We start from the raw sequence: 24,097 nt of genomic DNA on the forward strand, positions 1-24,097 counted from the left end.
ATTATTATATCCCTAAAACAAGTCAACGTTGCAAATTTGTTGATCAATATGATGATATTATTCAGGCCTAATATTATAACGCACGAGAGCATTATCTCTTATTGTGTAGGATATCAAATTAGCGAAGATAAAATACTTTGTTTTGGGAACTATTGTTTTGATATCATTTCATATATATATATATATAGAATAAAGAGAAATGCACTACATGATAGAGACTACAATGATAGAGATCATATAACGGGCCGGTCTCTGGGAATTTAATAAATACTCCAAAAATATGTCAATGTTTGTTCCAATCCTCGCGGACAGTAGAAAATCATTTTTTTTTTCAAAACGTAGAGGTAAGCTCCCTGTGCCCTTCTTTTTTATGGGCATCATAAACACTCTAAAAATATGTCAATGTTTGTTCCAATCCTGGTAGACAGTAGAAAATCATCTTTTTTCAAACCGTAGAGGTGAGCTCCCTGTGCCCCTCTACTCTATGGGCATCATGGGATACTCCCTTCCCATTACGCATTGCTGCAAAGGTAATGGTTTGGCGCGTCGTTTTGACTTGTTGAAATGTGCGAGAGAGCGAGCGACAGTTTCAGCCATTTTGGCTTTTCCTCAAAACCATTGCACTTCTAAGCAAGAAAGGTAAGGCAGTCAAGGCTCACAGAGGATAGAAGTTGTCAATGGACTTAAGAGATATAATATTCAAACACATCAACGGAAGGAAACGGAGCGTGCTTCAGCCTGACAAGTTTGTGCCAAGTTGTACCAGTGGATAGCGATGACTCGTGGAAGCTAGTAAAAAGGTGAGTCGATCTTTACTAAGTCTTTATTGTAAACACTGCATTGTTATTCGAAAAGCAAGCTTGTGGACCCATGTTTTGCTTTGTAGGGCTAAAACTTATGGAAAAGGTCGACAAGTTAACGTTTTGTCCTCCCACGTGGGTCTTTTTGAGTTTGCAATGTAGGAAGAAAACCACGGGGCACATGTGCTGGAAGTGTCCAGTTTTGTGGCAGGCAAAGCACTCTGAATCAATAGCTGGGCATTTCTGGCCCTTTTTGTGTGGTGTATTTCCACATCTTCCACATTTATCTGGTGTGTGGTGCTGAGCGGATGCGCCCCTTTCATCACCAGGCTTCTTGTTGGATCTATTTACTGGGTGGGTTTTACCTTTTCGTTGCTTTCTAGCTTTGTTGTTGTTCTGGATGAAGTTTACCTCTCTCTGATTCTGGGGGTTGCTCATGGCGTTCATTTGTAGCCGTGTCGCCTCCTCAGTGTGGGCAATTTCCCTGGCTCTCTTGAAGGAGAGGGAATTTCCTTCGGCGATGCACTTCTTTCGTACCGCGTCGGAGTCGGCTCCAAAAACAACAGAATCTCGCATTAGCTCATCGTGTAAGTCGGTGGGAAAACCACTATTCTGGATAAGTAGTTTTGCCTCAGTAAGGAATTCTTCTAGCGGCCTGTTGTGTTGTTTCAGGGATCTTAGGTAAAATCGATTTAGTAAGTGGTTGGATTGTGGTTTCACGTGTTCTTCGAAACGCTTCCAATATTCGGCCAATTTGTTCGCCTCTTCTGTGCTCAAATTCCATGTATTAAACAAGAACTTCAATTCAATGTCGGGGCTCGTGGTCCAGTCTATTTTGGGAGTTTCAAATCCGATCAAATCGCTCATTTCGCTGGCTTGTACCAAAGAACAATTGGAATAAACTCACGTTTTTCTTTCTCCTTCCAGTCTGTGACTTCTAGAAGATCCCGCTACTGACAGCCATGACGATTTTCGTGAACTGGAGGGTTTATTATGATACGTGCGAGTCGTACAAGTTGTACACAAGTATAAAGCTACATGCATAAATTAACATAATGGTTAACTATGGCGTGAAAGTCACGCAATACATGTCAGTCACTGGTTGTGTTACAAGCCATTTTGGCTTTTCCTCAAAACCATTGCACTTCTAAGCAAGAAAGGTAAGGCAGTCAAGGCTCACAGAGGATCGAAGTTGTCAATGGACGTAAGAGATATAGTATTCAAACACATCAACGGAAGGAAACGGAGCGTGCTTCAGCCTGACAAGTTTGTGCCAAGTTGTACCAGTGGATAGCAATGACCCGTGGTAGCTAGTAAAAAGGTGAGTCGATCTTTACTAAGTCTTTATTGTAAACACTGCAATGTTATTCGAAAACCAAGCTTGTGAACCCATGTTTTGCTTTGTAGGGCTAAAACTTATGGAAAAGGTCAACAAGTTAACGTTTTGTCCTTCCACGTGGGTCTTTTTGAGTTTGCAATGTAGGAAGAAAACCACCGGGAACCTCTGCTGCTGTTCGTAGGACCTTGTGGTCTGCGTCGACAGTCAGATAAGTTATATAAATAAATAAAATATTTAAAATAAAAAGTCGACAACAACGCAGATTTGTTTTTTAAAAACAATATTTCGGCAGGCAAGTACCTGGCCTTCTTCAGGTTACAAATTATTTTCAGTGGCGTCTTTTACAGATAGAGTACTATAAAAAGTAATTGATGATTAACTAAAAAAATATAACAATAGAAAAAAGAGAAGTTTATAATGACAAATAGAGGGATATGGATTTCTAAATGGTTTCTCCTTGCCGGTTTAGTCCACCAGGTTTTAAAGCGCCAGCAAGAGCTATCAATGTCATGTGGCTTCTCATGCTTTGCAGATGGAGTGGCAGTTGCTTATACGGAAAAGCTGGGTTTCAGAAAGTGTTCAGCAGTGTGGGTGGGTGTTTATCGAGATTGTGAGTCTACAGGTCTGCGGATTATTTTCCCCATTAAATCATATAAATCACGTTTATGATATATATATATATATATATACAGCAAAGCTGGTGGCATCTTGTCTTGTGGCACTTCAATGTTTGGAAAGCCCGGTCTTTGGAGGTAATCTCCAGAAGCTTGTGCTCTCAGGAGCAGGTCCAAGGGCGTTGTCCTCCTGTCTCCCTTGATTGGCTCCATGGATTGCCTCCCATTTGTTCTATTTAGTTCTGCTGGCCAATTCTCATGCACTTTTCTCGCATCTCATCTCAATAAGGATTGCTTTCTGTTTTACAACGTTTTCTTTTTTGAGCCACTGCTTCTCAGCATGGATTTGCTCCATCTCAAGGCTGTAATCGTGGAGTTTATTGGCTCTTGCAGACATTAATGGACTCTGTCTCGGGGAGCTCATCTCTTTTCCAAGGCAAAACTTGCTTGGTATGCCCCAGCAATGTCTTGCATCTTGAGTAAATTATTTTTTGTCTTCTGTTTTTGGCCATCTAGATAGTTAGGATTGGTTTATAATTGTCTAATGGCTTGATTGGTAAAATGCGCTAAATGGTTAAATGCTTGTCTTTTTTCATATGGTTGTATTTTCTTTTTTGGTTAAGGTTTTTTTTTATTTTGTTTTCTATTCTCTACAGCATACTTTTTTTAACTTGTAAAAAAAAAAAGCAAAAAAAATGGTTTTGCTGCTTCTGGGATTGTCACTGGTATTATATAACTTGTGCTACTTATGCTATAACTTATTCCTCTGTGAACTGTTACATTAGTGTTTCGTAACTGGTTGAGGAGGCGGTGTTGGCTGGAAGGGCAGTCTTCGGAGCGATGGAAGGGGTTGGAACACAAAGTGCAGTGTGGTTTAGCCAACCCTGCGAATGTTACCATCCACAGTGTTCACGATTGACACAATCCCAGGGTATGGAGCTATCCTGAGCGGCATAGCGCCGAAAGTTCTCATCGTATGTTAGCCACGCAAAATCCCAGTATTTTGCCGCAGTCGATGAAATGATCGCCTGGTATTGGATCATCTCCCTGTCCCGTCTTGGAAATGCCGTGACGACCGTAAGCGCATACCGCGTGTATGCGATGACCCATTTATAGATGGAGTCTATGCTCTGTCGTTTATTGCGCAAGAGCCTGATGCTCTCTGAGTTCTCGGCGAAACCGAGTTGGAATTCGGGCCCGGCGTGCGCAACATTATCGGGGAGAAGGAGAGCAAAATCAATGTACTCACCCCGAGTAATCTTGCCCTCTAGTGCCTCGCCCAGTGGGCGATCGAGGCCCAAGGGAGATGCCGAGCCAGGTGTGCTGAGGCTTTCCGTGCCTTCGCTTGCGACTACTGGTGGTGATGGGGGGCCCTGTTGTGTTGGCCGCCAACTTGCGAGAGCGTAGGACACAGTTTTCCCTATGACAGACAGCTGGGCTTCCAAAAAGCCGGTCCGACCAGTCGGACGACTGGTGGGCGCTTGGCGCCCCCTTTTGCTACTCGGGGGCTGACGGTGAAGCCTCCTCACTGCCTTGAGTGGCTTGCTGGAGGCCATCTATTTGTTGCTGCCGTGCAGGTTGAGGGCTTGTAGTCGCAGACCAAGCACCTCTGTAGAGAGGGGAGAGAACTCAATCTCCTTCAGACAAACGCGAAAGTTTAGGCATATTTAACCGATTTTCAAATGTTTCTTTACAGTACTCGTAGCTTATTAAGCGAAAGAGTGAATGTCTTTACTTTAGGTGTGGCGCTTTATATAGGTAGATAGCAACCAATAAAAATTAAGAGCGTGTATAGTAAGGTATCTTATGTGAAACATATTGAGTAATACCTGTGCTATCGTAGCATGATACATGTACCCATATGATATATTTTATGAATGACCTTTGAGCCTGGCTCCGGCTCCATTAACTGAAATTACCGTCCCTAGTGGTGACGGTTATTTTGGGTTATTGGGTATGCCAGCAACAAAAATGACGTAACCATCCGATTTCTTAGTTGCTTTGAAGAAAATTTTTGGCATTGACTCTTGCCATTTCTGTTCTTTTCATTTATTAAGCTTTTTTTTTAAACATGAAAAATTTAAAATATTATAGTATCTAAAATCTATATAGTATAAATAAAATCAGATTAAATAAAAATAGGTTCATATTCTTAATCTGAAAATTTTTTATGCAAACTTCAAGTGTCTTTAGTTGCACCAAAATGATAAAATAAAGTGTTAAGGATTTATAACCTTTTGCATGAATTTCTCCTGTTTCCTTGAATGCTCCTATCATATCTATAGGCAGAAGACTCTCTAAAGTATAGGGACCAGTCATTATTTATCTATAGGGGGGGCTGGGAGAAAAAAAGGGGGGGTCAAGGCCATTTTAAATTAGCAAAGAGGGGGGGTCATTGTATTTTAGGTACAATAAACAGGGGGGGCCATCTTGTTAATCAGCATGATTTTTCAAAGAGTTGTTATATTGAAAACCAGTTAGATGAGATGTTATGTAGGATAAAGAATTGACAATTTATGAAAATACCATTTGAATATCATGACATTTATCAATAATTTTCTGTAAAACAACAACATTTTCAACAAAAAGAGTGAACATCATCTTATTAAAGTGCGGCAATGGTCTGCCCTATTATTGCAAGTGCATCGAGCGCAAAAAAGCCCTGATTGAATAGAAGGTCTAACTTCATGATGTCACAACTCTTCAACAGTCCTAAGGCCTCAGTGTTAATCTCATCCTCGCACACAGCATGTTGACTTTGTAAGGCTACATTATATCCATCAGGGAAGCAGAGAGTATAGGTAAACTCATCTGTAAGCTTGACAATCAGTTTATGCATTGCAGTGTCTTCTCTTTTCCTTTTTCTTTTTTTGGCTTTGCAAGCATTTTCTTTTCTTTTTCTCTTTGCAAGACTTGACTTTTTCTTTAAGCTTACGGAAGATAATGACTTATAGGTTACTCCAATACTGATAAGCTTAGACTTGGCATTTGTTATTGTATCAATAAGACCTTTTAAGTGCCCAATCTGAGATTCATAATACTTCTCCTGTTCCTTTGCCCATGCATGAGAGTGTCGTCCACTGGCTATGAATAGTTCACCATAACTATTTTCAGTTTCACTTTTTCGTGCAAGAAGTGCTTTTTCCAAACATGATAGCTCTTTGACTCCACGCTCGCAATTTGAAACATCAGCTGGACTGATGCATGGCAGAGAGCCCAAGTATTTACCAAAGCAAGCATTGTTATCATTACTCAAAATATAATTGAGTTTCTGTTCTATTTTCTCTGTCTCGGTCTTTGCTTCCCACCTCTTTCTTCTCTCTTTAAATAGGTACTCTTCAAATGCACAGTCACTCATATGGGGCTTTGCAGCTTCAAACATCTCTGGCAAGATTTCATTGAAATACTTAGTACGTGGGTGTTGAGGGTTTTCATACCAATATTTGGACTTTTGGTATGGCAATGGATCTCTTGTGGGTTGCTTTGAAGAACCTGGGAGAACTGGAGAAAAAGAGGATTAACAAAAATGACAATAAGTTTGACTGTGAGTAATAAAATACTCTGAAGTCTTGAATATGGGATAGAGGAAAATAAACAGATTAATATATAAGTGGAAATTAATAACCATGGGCTATCAAAATTTCTTTAAAATACATAAAAGTGCATGAACTATTATTGGGAACTTCAGAGTACAGTGTACATTATATTATGTAAGGTAAAAATATTCTAAATTCTAGTCTTTTTGTTCACAATAGCACTAAAGCAATTTGAATTTTTTGCAACAACAAAACTTGTTTATATCTTCATTTTAAAAAGATCTTAATATCAAAACTTTAAACATACCTGACTGAACTAAAGGTGTTTTGGTTTTGACTGCATCGAGTTTGTTGTTAATTGCTTTCTGTCTCATTGAAAGTTTGAGTTCTTCAATCTTCAGTAATATCTTTTTCCTGTGTCCTCTTTTCAAAATTCCTATTTCTTCCAACTCTTGGTCAGTTATTGTAGCAACAACATCAAGATCATCGTATCCTTCGTCTACAAATAGGCTTTGAAACTCCGATAATCCACAATCATGGAGCCATTTAGTCACATTGTTTATCGCTTCATCCACCATCTTGAATAAGCGCCGAGTGGGGTCTGGAGACTAATGTCTTCCGTCGTTGTAACGCGGGCTCACTATAAAACTGTTTACTGAGGTTATATAATAACTAAAGCAGTCCAAACATGGATGGTATAATGAATGCATCACTTGTTACAGAAAAGAATGTGGAAAACTCTCCTCTAGTTACTTCAACTGACACAACAACCAATCCAAAAGTAACCAAACATGATATCCGCCTTAATAGTAAGTCCATCTCAGTGAATGAAACTAGCATAGATTTAAGAACTTCATTGCAGGCCTGTCAACACGATGGCTTGGCTTTTTTATTAAACTATCAATATCAAGAAGCAAGAAGGCTGGGACATATAAAAAAGGAGAAAAAACTTAAAGGTCTCCTTGAAATTCATAGTCACCTTCTACTGAAGCCAGATGTGGGCAATGCTAAGCACATTGGATATATTGACTTTGACACTGCATATGAACTGTATTGTGGACACCAAGAAAATGCTGTTGAGAAAAAAGACTTTAGAGACATTCTCCTGCACCCTGATTATGGTTTGCATGTACATATTGTAAACTTTCTTGAGTACAACAGACGGTACATAATTTTAAAGACAAGTGAGCTGGATGTCCCAAATTTTGTTGCTGAGCTTCTTACCATGGTTACAAGTGAGAATGAGTATGTGCAAGAATACAGAGCTCGTTTTGAGATAAAAACAAACAGCTTGAAGTGTATTTTGAACTCGATGGACTCGGAATGGGATAGAAAATGTGCAAAACTTTTAATTGCAGCAAACCGGTCAAGAACGGAAATTGAAGAGCTTGGCATTCATCCTGATTCTTTGGTGAAAAGTATGCAAAATGTAAAAGCTATTACCGAGGAAATAGAAAGAGCTAAGGTTGCTGCAGGTGACTGTGTTATGTTACGTTTGCGAGATAAGACAGAACATCTGAAATCTCAAATAGATGGATATACATCGCTCATTGAAAAGAAAAATGGTGTTTGGAAAGATCATCTGATAAGTGAAGTCAAGGATAAATTGGATATTGCAAAGGAGCAACTTGATGACAATGCAAAATACATTAAATGTCTTGAGAACCCAGATGAAGCTGACAAGTATGTGAAGCAGAAAATACAACAGAGAGTAAAACGCACAGCAGAAAATCTGGTAGAGTCTCACAGGATGAAAAAACGAAAACTGGGTGCTGGTCCTAATCAACAACTTGATTCTTCAGATGAAGAGTTCATAGCCAAAGCTATTGAAGATAAAGCCACTTACCATGGCAGGAGGCATAATCCTGTGATGTTCATAAATAGACGCGTGAAGAAGGGAGATCTACTGACAATTGCTAATTACAGGCTACTCCAGAAAGGCAAGAAGTTAATAAAGTCTGCCACAACCCCTTGGAACAGATCCCGTCCAAAAAACGTCAGAAGTCGTCAAGCAAAATTGCATATTGGCAAAGGGTTATTTTGCACAAAAAAGCCACCGAAAGCAGAAGATTGTGATAACGAAAACACTCATCATCAGCGAAGTCACTGTAAAAATGTCCAACAATTCCTGTCCTCTGACAAGTCGAAGCAGAAGTTCAGCTTTATTAAATCTATGGACGATAAGGCATACATACGACCTGGAACGTCAGGTAAACTTTGATAACAAACGAAAATAGTTTACTATAGTAGGTGGGCCACAATACTTGCCGGCGTAATCTTTTTAGTCATAGATATATACATATAATTTGCCAGTTATGCATCAATAATTGAGTGGTTGAGTAATCTAATGAAAAAGAAAAAAATTCAATTAATGAGTCCTTTAAATGTATCTTCCTAGAGGGACTTGAAAAGACTCGAAATACCAAGATTCTAACACTTAGCGGTGAAGGCGCAAGGCAGTTGCCGAAGTACGACTGGCCAGAGAAAGCAGTTTATCAAACTCCCGCTGCACATAGAATAATGGAAAAAGAGAGTATAACTATGGACGATGGATCTGAAAAGCTGATAACCGTTAATGATAATCACATTGTTATCGTACGCCCAAAGTCATACGTGCCGTCATCAGGAACAATGTGGGCTAATGAGACTCATAGGTTAAGGTGTGTATACCCAGATATGCACGAAGTTGAACCAGAAGATGCCTTCGTCAAGTATTCTGCAAATTTTCGCCAGTTTTGTTCTTCGTTGTATGGAGATGTATATTTACTCGACGACATGACTATGGAAGAAGATCTCAAGAAGATGAGTGCATCGGAACCATGCCCTCACAAAGAATATGAGCTAAAACGTTTAACACATTTTCTACACAGAGTTGATATCTGCTTTGATGCAGTTGAGGTAACAAAGAATGTGATGAGTGAACAAGAATGCGAACTAATCAAGAACATTCAAAGCTCCATGATACCACTGATTAACCATTGCTCCATAATTGTAGAGGCGCTTAGGAAGGATAACTGTCCAGAAATCGGCAGTTTTATGGATATGAAATCACAAGCTGATGAAATTCTAAAGCACCTGGGTTCACTTAAGCTTCCGCAAGTCAAACCACGTTGGGCTGAGTTCACAGACGCTGGTCCAGGAGTGGGAGTTAACAATGTTGATGTTAAGGTTAGAAGTGCAGAGTTAGACAGGTTATACAACCGCGATTACCGTATCCGAGTACACCGTTCAAGGGGTGATAGTGGGCAGAATGAGGCGGAGCGCACAAACTCTGCAATTGGTGACGCTGTTGTTGATGGAGCCACTATCAAATGGGAACATTACAAACGTTTTCATGGAATGACGAAAGAGGAGATAGCTGATTTGACCATCGAAGAATTTGATGCACTCGAAGACCAAAGGATGGAACGGAATGCGTGGAGAATCACACACCAACTTGCTGAAAGAATTGACGGTGCGCCCGTGTTATCAGATTTCATCAATGGTATAGCATCGGAAAGTCCAGATGATATGTTCTTCTTTAATGACAACTATCTGTCGCAATATACAAGTAAATCGAAGTCTCTTCGAGCAACTGTGCCTGGTGCTTCTTATTTTGATAAGATATTCACGTTCATTGAACTACACCTGCAGACAGGGGAACTGTATACGGAATTTCTAAAGGAGTCATGCAAGAAAACACTGGGTACTTCATGTGAGTATTGTCTGAAAAATCCATGGAGCGGCCCAGTAATGACCCGTATACCAAGACCATTTCCAAGCGCCGATGATCTTCCAGAGTTCCATTACAAGAATGTTCATAGCACTCCACTCACAGACAGCAAGGGAAATGATCGTGGTCCAGATGACTGGCAGCCAAGAGCTAACATTAAGAAGTTATTTGAGCAAAAGAAATTGTCCCTCGAAGACAATGAAGAAATCAAGAAATTTTCCCAGGCATTTATTGTTGACGAAAAATATGTCAGATCCTATTTAGAACATCTATCGTCATTGGAAACCATCTCCAAAATCCGGGAAAAGCAACGCAAAGATGCAAGGCAAGAACGAAAAAAGAAGTAGGTTTCTGATTACAACTGGCAGGAACTTATTGAGAATGGCAAGCTGCCATCACTTGTCGTTTCAGAACTTGATAAGTATTTGATCCATTATAACCTTTCAAAGACAGGGAAGAAAAAGGACAAAATCAGGCGCATTACCGTTCACTACTACAATCAGGATAGAAGAGCTGTGCCTGATGATCAACCTGTAGCAGATTTTGATCAACAATTTGGTTCTGAAGATAGTGAAAATGAAAGTGACAGTGATGAAGACCTCGTTTTGTGTGACAGCAGCAGTGACAGTGACAGTGATAGTAGTGATTGCGATGGCGATGAGGAAGGTGGCTCTGCAGAGGTACTTACATCTAGAAGTGGCCGAAAAACTACACAAAATTCAAGATTTGCTGATTTCGTTCTTTATTAGGTAGGTCTCAGGTGCCCCATTTTTTTTTGGGGGGGGGTCATCTTTTAAAATTATAATACGGAGGGGGGGCTATCTGCAATTTTCTTCAATTAAGGGGGGGCTTTGACAAAAGTTTCACCTTTGACTGGAAAATTACCCAGCCCCCCCCATAGATAAATAATGACTGGTCCCTAATTCCAAAATTATTGAAGTAACAGTACTGGCATTTCTTCAAACATGGTTAAATAAAGTAAAAAAAAGTGACTACACTAGTTTAGTCTTGAAAAAAAAGGTAAAATAAAACCAGCGCTTTATAGGTATAAGTAGTTTGGATCAATTGAACTTTAGGGCCACCAGGTATAAATAAAAGGTATCTGGTAAAGGTTATCAATACCCGATGAATTTGGAGTAGATTAAAAGCATAATACCCGGTAACATTTCATCGGGTAAAAGTTATTTCAAATATAAATACCCGGTAAAGCGTTATCAGGTTATCGGGTAAAGGAAAATATAAATACCCGATGAAGCGTTATCGGGTAAAAGAAAATATAAATACCCGATGAAGCGTTATCGGGTAAAACAAAATTCAAATACCCGATAAAGCGTTATCAGGTTATCGGGTAAAAGAAAATATAAATACCCGATGAAGCGTTATCGGGTAAAACAAAATATAAATACCCGGTAAAGCGTTATCGGGTAAAACAAAATATAAATACCTGATGAAGCGTTATCAGGTTATCGGGTAAAACAAAATATAAATACCCGATGAAGCGTTATCGGGTAAAACAAAATATAAATACCCGGTAAAGCGTTATCGGGTAAAACAAAATATAAATACCCAAAAACAAAAACTTATCGTGATATTCCTTTTTTCAAATTAAAACAATAATTCTGTTCGAATCTTGTTTGCACGTTGGTGGTTATGTTCTATTTAACACGAGAAGAAGTGTTATCGCGAGGGCGAAGCCAAGGTTAGTACTGTACATATAAAGTTGTCGGTGTTTATACTGTTTCATTCAGGTCTTAGACTTTCTTTATTCTCATTTTCTCCTGTATTTCAAATAATGACTCATATATTTTCGGCTGCTAGAAGGGGGGGCACGGGCCCCCTGTGTCACCCCCCTGGCTACGCCCCTGTATGTTATATTCCAGTGACACAATGACATGAAACCATGATTACTTTTTAAAAGATGTCAAGTGGCCGGGTCCACATTCAGAGAGATCAGAACTAAAAGCATACTAGATATATTTAGGTACTGCCTTAAAGCAAAGCCCCAAAATTACAGTCAAATATGTTTCTTCTTTCTTCACAACCTTTATATTAGGTACGCACCCCTCTGAATACTTGGCATAAATAAGTTAATAAATTTTCAATGAATAATTGCAATAGACAATAATCAATCGATAATTACTCACTAGTTTCATTGTTGTAGTTAGGTTAGTTAGGTTAGTTAGGTGATGCTTTTACTAATCATATCAATTGTCGACAATTTTCAGATTTATCATTTGTACCTGGCATGTTGAAAATATAAAACATAATCCATATATTTTAAAATTTACTAATTATATCTTACCACTCTAGATCCCGTGCAATTGGGTTTCTATTTGTCACCAAAATAAATCCAATCCTCATTTGTATCTGGAGCTGGAGGAGGAACAGCCGAAGAGGTATAAGCAAGACTGTTGCAGGGAGGGCACACAAATCTGATATCTCACTCTAAAACTCTTGTGCTCTGGAGTATGAACTGCTTCGACCTAAAGAATGCATTAAAGTAGAATCTTTCATACTTACAAGTTGAAAATGACAATTTCGTCCACGGCTTATATAACATAAATTTAGTTTTGTTCTAAGAATTTAACTTTCATAGCTGTCAACCTCACTTTAGGAAAAACCTTGAGAAAATACAGTGAATGTATCAGAAGTACCAAGATGCAGGAGAATACAGTAAATGTATGGATATTTTCAACAAATTAGGCTTGGGAAAGGTTCGAAATCTTTGCCTGATCATTATCCTATTTTAGTCAAAAAAGGGTAGCACTGCACCCATGTATTTAAATCCTCTGATGTTGTTACTATAACAGGTATATTATAATCTGCAATATTTACCTTGACGGTCCGTGTGAAGCTGGTGAGCTGACACTACGCCAGGTCCAATTGAGACAGTGCCTGCAGTGGTGGGTTCATTCTCTATACAAAACAATCATATTGTGAATAACTTTATTGGTTGGCACTTTAATGATATATTGTGCAAGATTGATTCAGATAAAAGTACTCATTCATACCAGGGCTTCTGGAACTATGCGAACAAAACTCAATATTACGCAGGATTTTGTTGTTGTTGCTAACTTACGCGCTAAAATATGCGGAACAGCAGTTATTACCGTAAATGACCTAATAAACGCACCCTATCTAAAGAACGCCCCCTTATATTAAACTCCCCTCCCTCCCCGCTCCCTTCCTGCCAGCTTAAAAAACAAATGACATAGGAATTCCGGAAATATAAATGGTAATTGAATTGCCTTCTTGCTTAATCAACACTGGTAAGCGAGTAGCGTCTTGTTCAATGTCAAGTTCAAAATAAGGGTACCGCTCTCTAGCGTTCCTGCATTGCTTAGGATGTCTGAAATCCACATTACCTTGTAAATAACTGAGATTTTCCATAGTTATCAAATCACACTCATGTCCTGAAATAATATATAGAGTTAATGTTAGAGTAATGTTTAATTCAATAATTGTAATAAACAATAACTTGTATTTTAAAAATTATGAAATATATAAAAAATAAATACTGATATAAACACATGTATGCATTGCTTTCAAATCTATATTGTGCATTTCATAGTAGATAACTAGTTTCATACACATTTACACATACCATGGAAATCAACAATTACGCCACTGTTGTTGAGTAGTAAGTCATCTGAACAAAAAAGATCACATTGTTTTGAGTTTGTGATTAATAGATGGAGTTATCCATGCTGCCTGTCTACCAGGATGCAACATGGTCCTGTTATTGTCAACAAACAAAGTAAAATCACTCTCCTTCAGAGAGTGATTTACTGTATTCTCCATCTGAATACAGTAATGTACCAAACTTTTAGTGCCATTGTTTTAGTTTTCTGCATAAAAATCGGCTCAGATGTTGTTTTTTTTCCGCTGAGACTGGAATAAGCACCCTCTCCTCAAAAAGTGTCGCCTCTTTAAAAAGCACCCCCAAGAGCCCAAAAAATTTAATTAGTGCCAAGGGCACTAAATATTCAAATCTGCACTGAATGGATTAACTCACTATTGACGTCCCTTCTTTACTTCTTTTGATCGTATCCGAGTTCATATACTTATGCAGTTGCAATACATCTAGCTAAATGGAAAATCATCTAAACCACTTAGTTGAGTTTAAAGCATTTGAGCTTAGAAATGATGCAAAAATGTTTTGTGTACATATTTTATTTTATGTTCCATTGCTCTTTTTCTTATCTCTTTTTCTTGTTTCTTTTTAACAAATAATACTCACCATCCCTTTCATTCTGTTCATCAACATCATCTGCAACTAAAATGCAACATCATTCGATTGAAGAATAACACTGCAGATTGTTTTATAGAAAAAAAAACTCAATAGCTTATAAATTGATGACACATTTTGTGGTCTGTTTCAACAAATAATACTCACCATCCCTTTCATTCTGTTCATCAACATCATCTGCAACTAAAATGCAACATCATTCGATTGAAGAATAACACTGCAGATTGTTTTATAGAAAAAAACCTCAATAGCTTATAAATTGATGACACATTTTGTGGTCTGTTTCAACAAATAATACTCACCATCCCTTTCATTCTGTTCATCAACATCATCTGCAACTAAAATGCAACATCATTTGATAGAAGAATAACACTGCAGATTGTTTTATAGAAAAAAACCTCAATTGCTTATAAATTGATGACACATTTTGTGGTCTGTTTGTCATCGACAATATGAAAAACATCTTACCTTCAATCTGATCTTGAACATCATCATCTAGGTTTATCACTAATAGAAATAGCACAATTATTAATGATTTGAATCCAAAATAAGAAGGTGTTGAGAGATTAAATAAATAATTGCATACCATTTCCTACATCCTGATCTTGTCCAATTACTTCTGTAATAAATAAAAACAATTTGCTACTAATTGTATGGTTGATGTACATACAACAAAATAGAGAATCAAACTTATTAAATATCTCTAAAATGAGACATATAATCCTTTGACAATATTACATTTATTGATGATTTTTTCTTTAATGGCTACATTATATCTCATAATTTCACAACATCTGGATATATTCTAATGCAAGATAGAAAGAACAGCATTTCTTGGTGACTATTACTTTTGGAGAGGTTGCTACTTTTAGGGGGTAGCTACTTTTGGGATTTGTCGGTGGTCATCAATTTTGACTTTTAGGGAGGTTCACTGGCTACTTTCGGAGGGTGGAAACTTATTCGAGATTTTATGGTAGGTACATTAAAAAATGTTCAAAGTTTTAAAAAATAAGAATAAGATATAAGTATAAATGTGCATTAAGTGAAAACTTGTATTCCTTTTTTCACAAAAAATACCATTTTCACTGCCACTTTCATCACCATTTCCATCACTATTGTCTGTAATGTGATCATCTGCAAAAAAAAAAAGTTAAAAATGAAGATATACTAACCAATGAAAAAAAAGACATGCCACTACAGATCATCATAAGGTAAATATTTCTGGATCATTAATTGGAATTATAGTAAATCAAATTTACCACTTTCTCTTCCATTATTAACGTTTTCGTCTGGCTGCTACTATGAAAAGGTGGACTACACTGATCATAATTATCATTGCAAATCTTATGAAACTGGCCAATGAATATGTAGCCCGGTTCTTTTCACTTAATTGTTGTCACCACAGCTCGACAATAAGCAACAATCACTAATATTGCGGTCCCAATAATTACAATCCTGTAAGGATTATAGAGTGTTCGCGACAAAAACATGAAACAGTACTATATTTAGCAGAATTTAGTGCTATACTTAGTGAAAATAGTTGAAGCATAGGGTGCCTCTCACACTTCTGTGCATGCCACTCCAACACTTTCTTCCCCTTTCTTCATGCAAAAGGCACGTTCCCTCCCTCCCTTCAATCCCATTGGGCTGCTTCCTAATGGCTGTATGTGGCTTTAAAATAACTTAGGCACGGCAAGTTCTTGTCTAAAGCTTTTTTTGGTTGCTAGCTTTCAACTCTGCTTGTTGTGTTTCTTTATTTAAAAATTAATTTTAATGCATAAACCTGAATAAGCAAAATAAAAACTAAATTTCGTATAAATTGACACATTTTGTGTTGTCTGTTTGTCATCATCAAATATAAAACATCTTACGTTCTATGTCATCCTGCAAGTCATCTATGTTTATCACTAAAATAGAAATAGTACTTTAGATGATCAGGGAAAAAAATAGCAGATGGTGACTGAGGGATTGATTAATAATTGCACACCCAAATCAGGTGCATTTTACGTATGTATACCTGGAAAAGGAATTATGTGCAATATATTGGAAAGTTATGCACACAAAAATAAGGAATTTTGCACAAATAAAACGAATTGCACAAAATTTACAATTGTTAAAGTTGGTTGATTTTTTACCCTTGCGTGTAGCAAGTCACTTTGTGGCCTAAAAAATATATTTTTTTGCTATCCTTACACTACTAGAAGGGACTATGTGAAATACGTGTGAAATTGACGTGAACTGACAATGTGAAAATTCATCCAATTTCTTTAGCTTTAACAATTTGTGCACAGATTGCTGGCTCTGAGGGTGCCAAGATTCAATGAACAAGCTGTACCCTTGACTGATGTTGAAAAACATGCAATTGACTGTCAAGGGAAGAAAAAAAACACATTTTGCAAATCTTGGATAAAAAAAATACATACCATTCTCCTCTTGATCTCCATTTCTACCTGAAATATTACAGTGAAAACATTAGTGGCATGCCAATTATCACTTCAGTTAGTCAAGGCCATTTTCATCTTACAGCAAATTTCTATGACAAAGCAAACACAATCAATGTTATCATGAAAACAAACTAAAATAAATATTGCATATGAAAGTTCCATTTTAAGAATCTTTTAATTTCGCTTTATACAGTCAATTTTCCAAATATAATAATAATAAAACTCTGTTGAAGAAGATGCATTCTCTGTAATAATGTATTAAAATACACTTTTTTCCAAATAAAGCTTTTTCCTTCAATAGCATAAATTCCACTCCATAAAAAAATGCAAAAGATTGTAAACATTACACTGTCTCATTGAACAGCTATGATAGGTTAAGCATTACCTAATGCATTTTGCCTCCAGGCAAACCCAGGATCCACACGGGGGTTTCTTGCTTCCTATAATATATATATATATATACAATTTGGTAAAGTACCAAACGTTTTCCTCTCATAGAGCCAGGGGAAGGGGGGACGTTCCCTAAAAAATGTACATATAATACTGTATGCTTGACCTATCCCTTAGGGTATAAAATTCGCCGCAAGTGCTATTAAGGTCTTCTGAAAATCTGCTATCTCTAAAGGTGTCTACCATGATAACCCGACCCAAAAAAATACAAACCCTACTTCCTGTTACAGAACTTTCTGATAACGCTTCATCGGGTATTTATATTTACTTTTACCCGATAACGCTTTATCGGGTATTTATATTTTCTTTTACCCGATAACCTGATAACGCTTTATCGGGTATTTGTATTTTGTTTTACCCGATAACGCTTTATCGGGTATTTATATTTTGTTTTACCCGATAACGCTTTACCGGGTATTTATATTTTGTTTTACCCGATAACGCTTCATCGGGTATTTATATTTTCTTTTACCCGATAACCTGATAACGCTTTACCGGGTATTTATATTTTGTTTTACCCGATAACGCTTCATCGGGTATTTATATTTTCCTTTACCCGATAACCCGATAACGCTTCATCGGGTATTTATATTTTGTTTTACCCGATAACGCTTCATCGGGTATTTATATTTTCTTTTACCCGATAACGCTATACCGGGTATCCTTTATATTTTGTTTTACCCGATAACGCTTCATCGGGTATTTATATTTTGTTTTACCCGATAACCTGATAACGCTTTACCGGGTATTTATATTTGAAATAACTTTTACCCGATGAAATGTTACCGGGTATTATGCTTTTAATCTACTCCAAATTCATCGGGTATTGATAACCTTTACCAGATACCTTTTATTCATACCTGGTGGCCCTAAAGTTCAATTGATCCAGTAGTTTTGACCTAGTAAAATGAAACAAAACTATTGCTTCACTAGCTTGGACCTGGTGTTATAAAGTAAAACAAGTGGCCACTGTATGCTAAACAGTTAAAAGCAACGTATTTCAAAGCTATGTGCAGTAGGTGCACGGTATATGCTAGCCCCTTGCAGCTGTCATTGGTGAAATATCTAGAGTGTAAAGTTGTGCCTTTTCACCACAATGCTCAACTACAATCTAGTCCATAAGAAAATTGGAGTATTGTATGTAAGCTGTGTACTACCATGTTTTCCAACTAAGACCTTTCAAATCTTCTGCACCCCACTTTACTTTTACATGCGTTCCAACATCAAACATTAAATCATCTGGCATGTGGATGAGCGTTGGTTTTGACTTCCACTGACATTTTTTGGGGATTGCGAGTTTAACACAATGTCTTTTTGCTGCTATCGCAAATTGGTGATACATATAATGTTTCAATCAGTGGAACGTGATCGAAATTGCCGCATAAGTTGGGATATAGGATCAATAGCAGTGTGTCTTTGCACACAAGGTGTCGGACAGAAAGGAAAGATAATGGAGTTTCTCTTTTTAAAAAAGACATGCAGTCACAGTTATTGTGTTATGTATTTGCCTCTCTTCTTAAAAAAAAAACTTAAAAGCTTCACTGTTACAATTAATTCCTCTTTTCTTCTTTTTGCGAACTGTTCTTGAAATATGGTACCCAAAACTTGATTGGCTAAAAGCGGGAAAGGAATGTATTTCGAATCTGAGCAGCCCCTACGGGCGGGCAGCGCTTTGTGACTACGACCGCTGGCGGCTGCGAAGGAGACTACGGCTCCCGTCTCTTTCAGACTTTAAAAAAGATTTTCTGTTGAAGCTACCTGTGGTTTATCTATAACCTCAAACTTCCCTTGAGAGTTTTCACTGCATCTTTTATTGGCTATACTTGACAACTATGTCAATGCAACTTGACCCAGGTCATTGAAGCGGGCTCCCGGCAGGTATGGCTGAAGATTGTTCTTTCCTGCTGTCTCTCCTTTATTTTCTCCCCCTACCCCATTCTCGTTTTTTTTTCAATGTTGTGGAAAGGTCAGAATATTGAGCATTCTAGCTAATTGGGGGTGTCACATTCCTCAGAGGCACTACTGACACCAGGGGTGTAGAGCTTCCTTTAGTTCGCCAGTATTAGCCATTTTGATTTGATTTGTTATATCGCTTGGCGCTTCTTCTCATAAATGCGATGCTAAATCCTTTTTCAGTTTACTACTAGGTCAATCAACCTCTGCGGAACTGGCATTTCTCTGTTGAAGTTTCACTGTGTAAATTCTACCGAAATAGATCTTTAGTATCCAAAACATCGGGAATTCACGGTTCATGCTTTGTCGATAGTAACATCTCTTCACTTGCTTCTTCTAAAGAGTGCGACGGAAAATACAATTCTTTACTGGCCTTTCAATATCCTGCGTAGACCGACATTGACAGACATGAAAGATTATGGGTCATATAGCTGAAAACATCTTTCCACCTACAACATTTGTGGAACGTCATGGTCCCAATTGGCAGAAAAAGGTTAGCCCTTTCTGCAGGCAAATGATGCTTGTTGCTCTGGCGAGTAGAAATAGAGGTATTTCTATTCTAACTAAGTAATTGTCAAAATACTAAGGACAGTACCCCTTCAAGCATGTCTTAACTAGTTTTAAAACTTACGCATTACGCCTATCCATCAATGTGGGGCCATTTCTGATTGTCGCCACTTGTGGATCTTACTTTGGGATAGTTGACCTGTTTAACGGGGTTCGTAGCTCACTTGCCCAGCATATGCATGAGCAGTTTTCATTAGTCCTGGAAAAAGCAGCTTCTAGTAAATGCGCTGATAAAAAAGGAACAAATCGTGCAACAAAAGCCTAATCTCAGAAGATCAGAGCATCAAGGCTTCTCTACAATGTACAATCCCCTGTTCTTTATTTAAGTCGTCAGCAAAGGATTTATCTCCAGAAATTATATTTGTGTAACAATTGTATTTTCATTCGTGGTTTTTGTCTTTTCTTCGGCAAGAGCAGTCATCTTGGTGTTTTGACTTTCGGCAACGTTTCTGTCCTACTCGCAAGAGCAAAAGGGCAGCCAAATTATCTCAAACTCCCTAGTGGCTTCACCTTCTACACCGCTGATTACATGTTCTGAGCGCACCGTAGCTGCCTTGAATGTTTTAGGTTAACAGACTTTCAATTCCTTGAAGCGTCCAACGAGCACATGCTCTTTCCCATTATAGGCCTAGATTGTGTACATTTGAATGTTCTGTTGCTCTATCAAAGCATGCGAGATACGCATGTGTCTCGCCTTTTTTAAGCTATACAGTACTCCTACAGTTTTGAATAAGAGTTGTTGTAGGTAGTGGTATGGCACATTTCTTATTGGTGGTTTAGATTTTTGTCAACAGTTTCCTCGGCTTGTTCTACATTTTGAGAAAAAAAATAGTAAACTTGGTTCGCCACAGAGTGATAATTCTTAAGAAAATGTGTCTACTCAAAAGGGAGAGAAAAGATCATTCCATTTCGTAAACAAACATTTTCTTCTAGTTCTCCCAAAACAAGAGCGACGGGGATACTAGAACTTGAAGTTGTTGTGACTTCCACACACACATGGTCATCTGGGATTTGGTGGCCATGGAGCGTGACCTTCTCTTGGTGTAGGATCCCAGCTGCCAAGTGGACTCCTTTATAAAGGACCATATCTACAAGGCAAATGTAAATTGGATGTCCGATAGGGTAAATGCAATTATATGCTATAAATATCCAGACACTTACCTCTTTGGCAACTTACCTCTAGGCACGCAATGAGAATTCCGGTCTCATTTGGACAAAATGATTGCTCTAAGTGAGGTAAACTTTGCTTTTCTCATATCTTCGTCAACCACGTTCTTTTAAAAACTCACGTACTGAGATGTCCGATAGGGTTAATGCAATTATATGCTATAAATATCCAGACACTTACCTCTTTGGCAACTCAGTTCAATACGGAGCGTCGAAACTTTCGATTTCAGGATGCTTAGGACATCCTCGCTGGAGTGATTGGTGGCCAGGTCCACAGTTTGCACTCTCCCCTCGCGCCCCGCCTGTTTGAGCCTGCTCCCCCTAGGCACGCAATGAGATTCCGGTCTCTTTTGGACAAAAAGATCGCTCTAAGTAAGGTAAACTTTGCTTTTCTCATATCTTCGTCAACCACGTTCTTTTAAAAACTCACGTACTGGGCAAGAACTTTCCGAACCGTGCTTGAGCGGACATATCATGTGACGTGTAATATGAGACTTGGTCAACAGGACCAAGTCGGTGTAGCAAGCGTACATCCGGTTTCATAGTTTTTACTCTGTTACAGGGACGTGTGGAAATAGTGCCTGTGCAGAAGAAACAAAATAGGTTTAAAACATTGATATTTATTTTCATAAAACTATAACATTTACGCGACAAGTTTAATAAATTTTCAAAATTAAAAAGTTAGTTGCTAATAACGTCATAAGAAATAATCCCGAACGTAAACACAACTCTTCCAAAAGTAGCGTGCCAGGCCCTACAAACTCCTCCTTGATGTTGATGTTGGTGTCCCCACTCTGTATCCTGCGGGTGTGATAAGTAAAATAGCAACATCTTGAAAAAGTCACATATCTATTTGGAGACCCCCGGTGATATAACCATGGCCACATGATGCGCCTCCACTTATAAGCCACCTCTTCAAAAAATGCATTCCCCGGCCAATTGTGGGAATATCGTCTAAAGACAACAAGCATGACAAAGTGGAGGTCTAACACACAATGCGAGATGGTTGTTGTACAATTCAATGGTTATACCCGAATTTTTTCAAAATCAGACATAACTTGGGAATTATTTCGCATGTAATTGTAAAACCAATCGCTACTTACGCAAGTCTAGCGACAACCTGAGATGGAGCGTTGACCAGCTGAAGGCCAATAGAACCCTTGGAAGTCAAGAAAGCCCTCCACACCTGGCCGTTGTCTGTCTCTATGGCGGGGCTGAAGAATATGGATTAATCTTTCGCCAAACGCTTCCTTCTTTTTTTCCATTCGACGGACCACCTCTCTATCGCTTTATCTGCCGTAGCTCCAGATCATATGGATAATCTAATTGTGGGTTGCACAGCATGAACAAAAGCATCCCAAGTGACCAAACATCGCTCGTTTGGAGTTGACGTATAGACATCGGTGCTGTTAAAATAGCTCTGGGGCCATGTAAACTAGGCTGCCTCTTTGCACATTTAATGTATTGGTCCCCTTTGTTTTTGTCTTCTTCCGTTCGAAAAGGCATTACATAATTAGTAGATTTTCATTTTCATTTCTTAAAGGTTTTACTTATTCTCAGGTATTCGATCTTCGGTCTTTGTTGTCCGCCAGATCTTCGGTCTTCGTTTTCCGGGTCTTTGTTTTCCGAACACCCGTAACCAGTTAGGATCATAACCAAAATTGGATGCATTTTGTAAATAAATCTCAAGTATTCGATCTTCGGTCTTTGTTGTCCGCCAGATCTTCGGTCTTCGTTTTCCGGGTCTTTGTTTTCCGAACACCCGTAAGCAGTTAGGATCATAACCAAAATTGGATGCATTTTGTAAATAAAGAAATTATCCAATCACAGCAGAGTACCCACCCCCTCCACCTTGGTATTTGTATGCAAAGCTATCACTTGAAACAAAATCCCCTGTTCTTTATAGTCGTCAGCAAAGGATTTATCTCCAGAAATTATATTTGTGTAACAATTGTATTTTCATTCGTGGTTTTTGTCTTTTCTTCGGCAAGAGCAGTCATCTTGGTGTTTTGACTTTCGGCAACGTTTCTGTCCTACTCGCAAGAGCAAAAGGGCAGCCAAATTATCTCAAACTCCCTAGTGGCTTCACCTTCTACATCGCTGATTACAAGTTCTGAGCGCACCGTAGCTGCCTTGAATGTTTTAGGTTAACAGACTTTCAATTCCTTGAAGCGTCCAACGAGCACATGCTCTTTCCCATTATAGGCCTAGATTGTGTACATTTGAATGTTCTGTTGCTCTATCAAAACATGCGAGATACGCATGTGTCGCCTTTTTTAAGCTATACAACTCCCACAGTTTTGAATAAGAGTTGTAGGTAGTGGTATGGCACATTTCTTATTGGTGGTTTAGATTTTTGTCAACAGTTTCCTCGGCTTGTTCTACATTTTGAGAAAAAAAATAGTAAACTTGGTTCGCCACAGAGTGATAATTCTTAAGAAAATGTGTCTACTCAAAAGGGAGAGAAAAGATCATTCCATTTCGTAAACAAACATTTTCTTCTAGTTCTCCCAAAACAAGAGCGACGGGGATACTAGAACTTGAAGTTGTTGTGACTTCCACACACACATGGTCATCTGGGATTTGGTGGCCATGGAGCATGACCCTCTCTTGGTGTAGGATCCCAGCTGCCAAGTGGACTCCTTTATAAAGGACCATATCTACAAGGCAAATGTAAATTGGATGTCCGATAGGGTTAATGCAATTATATGCTATAAATATCCAGACACTTACCTCTTTGGCAACTCAGTTCAATACGGAGCGTCGAAAATTTCGATTTCAGGATGCTTAGGACATCCTCTCTGGAGTGATTGGTGGCCAGGTCCACAGTTTGCACTCTCCCCTCGCGCGCCGCCTGTTTGAGCCTGCTCCCCCTAGGCACGCAATGAGAATTCCGGTCTCTTTTGGACAAAAAGATCGCTCTAAGTGAGGTAAACTTTTCTCATATCTTTGTCAACAGTAGTAATAATAGTATACATGGTCTGCTTATGGTCTGCTAGGGGAGGGGTGGTCAAGACGGGCTGTGGTTGGTGGATATATGGTGTGCCCTGTGACGTCACAGCCGGCGTTAGCCAATGGGAGGCGAGGTATACGGTGAGGGGTGGTGACGTCACGGGTGAGGTTGGGATTGGCCGGGGCGCCGCGACGTCACGGGTGACGTCAGCGCGGGAAAGGATATAAGACGCTGGAGGACAGCGGTGCAGACAGGTAACAACTCCTCCGCTATGAAGTGCTTCTGCAACGTCGAGGTAAAACAAGTGGGCGGG

The 24,097-nt window shown here is 38.7% G+C and overlaps 3 protein-coding genes and 1 long non-coding RNA gene across 7 annotated transcripts in view; 3 read left to right on the forward strand and 1 right to left on the reverse strand.

The window, feature by feature from the left end:
- Window positions 1–520: 520 nt before the first annotated feature.
- Window positions 521–2,114, forward strand: LOC116617865. The gene is made up of 2 exons (XR_007313657.1): window positions 521–800; window positions 1,728–2,114. It is a non-coding gene; the product is annotated as an uncharacterized LOC116617865 (long non-coding RNA).
- Window positions 2,115–2,600: 486 nt separating this feature from the next.
- LOC116601884 overlaps window positions 2,601–24,097 on the forward strand; it is a 57,776-nt gene continuing 36,279 nt past the window's right edge. For 2 of the 4 annotated variants that reach the window (XM_048732238.1, XM_048732241.1), the window contains exon 1: window positions 2,601–2,730. Coding sequence is in view for 1 of the 4 variants with exons in the window: in XM_048732243.1 (XP_048588200.1) it covers window positions 23,514–23,525 (12 nt within the window). In the remaining 3 variants the exon portion in view is untranslated. Of the gene's footprint in view, window positions 2,731–17,864; window positions 23,526–24,097 lie in introns of those variants that run through there. The other 2 variants (XM_048732242.1, XM_048732243.1) reach the window with 2 other exon arrangements.
- Window positions 5,282–6,867, reverse strand: LOC116615064. Its single transcript, XM_048732252.1, has 2 exons — window positions 6,597–6,867; window positions 5,282–6,254 (listed from the first exon to the last, which is right to left on the reverse strand). The coding sequence occupies exons 1-2, from the start codon at window positions 6,865–6,867 to the stop codon at window positions 5,359–5,361; spliced, it is 1,167 nt and encodes a 388-aa protein (XP_048588209.1). The 3' UTR covers window positions 5,282–5,358.
- LOC5518138 lies at window positions 6,978–10,564 on the forward strand. Its single transcript, XM_032362708.2, has 2 exons — window positions 6,978–8,499; window positions 8,688–10,564. Exons 1-2 carry the CDS (start codon window positions 6,978–6,980, stop codon window positions 10,346–10,348), a joined length of 3,183 nt encoding a protein of 1,060 aa, XP_032218599.2. The 3' UTR covers window positions 10,349–10,564.

The sequence above is a fragment of the Nematostella vectensis genome, chromosome 9 (genome assembly GCF_932526225.1).
Source record: "Nematostella vectensis chromosome 9, jaNemVect1.1, whole genome shotgun sequence".
NCBI classification, from domain to species: domain Eukaryota; kingdom Metazoa; phylum Cnidaria; class Anthozoa; order Actiniaria; family Edwardsiidae; genus Nematostella; species Nematostella vectensis.

Coding starts and splice junctions, on each gene's coding strand:
- LOC116615064 (XM_048732252.1), bottom strand. CDS start 6,867: ATGGTGGATGAAGCGATAAACAATGTGACTAAATGGCTCCATGATTGT. Junction 6,255..6,596: donor AACACCTTTAGTTCAGTCAG/GTATGTTTAAAG, acceptor CTTTTTCTCCAG/TTCTCCCAGGTTCTTCAAAG.
- LOC5518138 (XM_032362708.2), top strand. CDS start 6,978: ATGGATGGTATAATGAATGCATCACTTGTTACAGAAAAGAATGTGGAA. Junction 8,500..8,687: donor CATACGACCTGGAACGTCAG/GTAAACTTTGAT, acceptor GTATCTTCCTAG/AGGGACTTGAAAAGACTCGA.